The sequence below is a fragment of the Ceratina calcarata genome, unplaced genomic scaffold (genome assembly GCF_001652005.2).
Source record: "Ceratina calcarata isolate Rehan_Ccalc_2016 unplaced genomic scaffold, ASM165200v1 scaffold405.2, whole genome shotgun sequence".
Classification (NCBI taxonomy): domain Eukaryota; kingdom Metazoa; phylum Arthropoda; class Insecta; order Hymenoptera; family Apidae; genus Ceratina; species Ceratina calcarata.
Window position 1 is genome coordinate 640,262 of NW_017163970.1, and position 2,293 is coordinate 642,554.

The window sequence follows — 2,293 nt, forward strand, 5'->3', positions numbered from 1 at the left end:
ACATCCGTGATTCATACTTTTGTAAATATTTCTTTAATAAAAAACGTAACAGCTAATTCTTTTATAAACACTGAAAATGCAGATTACAACATAATATACGATAACAATTCCATCTTATGGTGGAGAGTAGCTATATTCTGTTGTACCAACATTGAAATTATCACTATTTAGTATTTTATGTGTAAGGTATTGTATAAATTATTCCATACTTTTTGGACAGTGTGCTCTTACTGTATATTATTACATTACGATTTGCAAAAATACGTTTTTACTATGTTAACAAAACCTGCACTCTTTTACACTAGCGCTACAGTGTCCAAAAGTATAGGTCAAGTGTTACAATGCAGCAGGCATATACATAAAATGACAATGTACACACATTCATTCGAGACACATGCGCTCACCATATAACAGTATTTATATATGGCCACACCACATCCTCGCCGTAAAGAGACTACCCAAGACTGATCATCGGGCCATGTGCTCATACACAATGCCCGTTTCAATGATGCCGTTTCCGCCTTTGAAAAATAAAGAACAATCTATTATATTACATTTAAAAAATGTTCAGTCATTTACAGTAGGGAAGCTTATCGACATGGTAGAAATAATGTTATTCTGAATGTTATGTGGAATCCCGACGTGATTCGTTAATGTGAACCTCATTGTATGCAACTTATGAAACACTGTACAATAATGCAACGTGCACTAACGTCACTCGACTCGTTAAGGTCCATTGAGGCCAGCTCACAGAAGACCATACAGGTAGGGCGCCAGTTATCGGGCGGGTCACATAAGTTCCTGCCCTTCACAGAACATCACTTCAAGTATGACTTATACAGCGTCGTGCTCCTACACGTTTCTTTCTCCTGCTCGAGAAGGAACAACAAGTCCCTAAAGTTCACCCTCTTCAAACGTGGTCTCATCGGCATTTGTCTGTTGATCCCGGTCGTCGACGCGTTCAAACCGGAGTTACTACCTGGACTACTGACAGACCCTCCCACATCTAGTTTAGGCTTTTTACGTGGTCCGATCGCCTGCAACGCCGTCAAGTTCGCTTCTCTTTGCCTCAGCTCTTCCATTTCAGCTCGTTGCATCTAAATCATTGCCATTGGAATTATCATTATTCTCATCACACGTGTCCTTTATTAAAAATATTTAAAAGTACCTCCTTAGCCTTCGCCTTGAGTTTCGCCTGTTCTGGATCCTCAGTTTTCGCGCGACTCTTCGCCGCGCGTAAGAGTAACTCTCTTTCTTGTTCCTCGTGTCTCCTACGTTCCACTTTATCCAAGTCTTCTAGAAATTTTAACTGTGCCCGAACATCCTGTGTCACTTCGTAACGCGGATCCACCTGTAACCATTACGTGTTCTTGATTGTCTAAATATCGAATATGTGTATTCAGTTAAAAAGCACCTTCAGCAATTGCAAGACAGTCTCTCTTAATTTTACTTATTGCAATCGTTAAACTTCACCTTTATCAAATCTATCCTGTGCTCGGCGATCACTGCTAACTTCTCTACTAAATTTTTTAATCTTTCTTGCGCGGCGTGAGATATTAACGCTGCAACTTCCTGATTTGGTTCTTCTAATCCATACGTAGAAACTATAAAATAAATACATGTTAACATATGTCATCTTCAGTTCAATACTTACATCAAAACATGAATAATTACCAATTTGTTTAATCTTCTGTTGTAACGGTGTCATATGTAAGAACACTTCGTCTTTACAGGATCTGATCTGTGTGCCAACGAATTCTGTCGAGCCGAGAATCCTTTGCGATTCCTCGGCAAGATTAACACCACCCATAGCCGCGACATCGTTGATATCATCATCTCCCCTATTCAAAAATGTACGTATACATAAAATGGCGACAGTTCATGTATTCAGACGTAGTCTAAATATGTTGAAAATGATAACGTACGTGTATCCGGCGGATGAAAATGTTTTTTTCTCTTTCTCTTTAGTAACTGGCTTTGGAACGAAAGAAGGCACAACGGCTTTATTAACAGTAGTGGCTGTGTTAACTGTCTTGCCTTGCGTTGTAGCTGTAATTGTTTTAACAACAGTCGTTATAATAGGTGGTTTTTGAATTGTGGGAACTGTTGGTCTGATTCCAGTCACAGCGACCGTTGACTTCACGGTGTACGCTGTAGTAGGACTACGAACTACTGTTGTAACAGGTCGTATCTAAACAAAAAGAAAATAATTGTTCCTGATTTTGGCCAATTTGATATTCATTAATATAATCTAAACAACCGAGTAGTGATTGCGCGTACAACTAGCGATATT

The 2,293-nt window shown here is 39.1% G+C and overlaps 1 protein-coding gene across 1 annotated transcript; it reads right to left on the reverse strand.

Moving 5' to 3' along the window:
* Positions 1 to 10: 10 nt before the first annotated feature.
* LOC108626504 (transcription initiation factor TFIID subunit 4-like) lies at positions 11 to 2,191 on the reverse strand (the record flags this gene model as incomplete). Its single annotated transcript, XM_018027209.1, has 5 exons — positions 11 to 1,097; positions 1,169 to 1,351; positions 1,474 to 1,604; positions 1,675 to 1,841; positions 1,926 to 2,191. Coding segments are annotated over 5 exons (1,026 nt in total), but the record flags the coding sequence as incomplete, so codon positions are not given.
* Between the last annotated feature and the right edge of the window lie 102 nt (positions 2,192 to 2,293).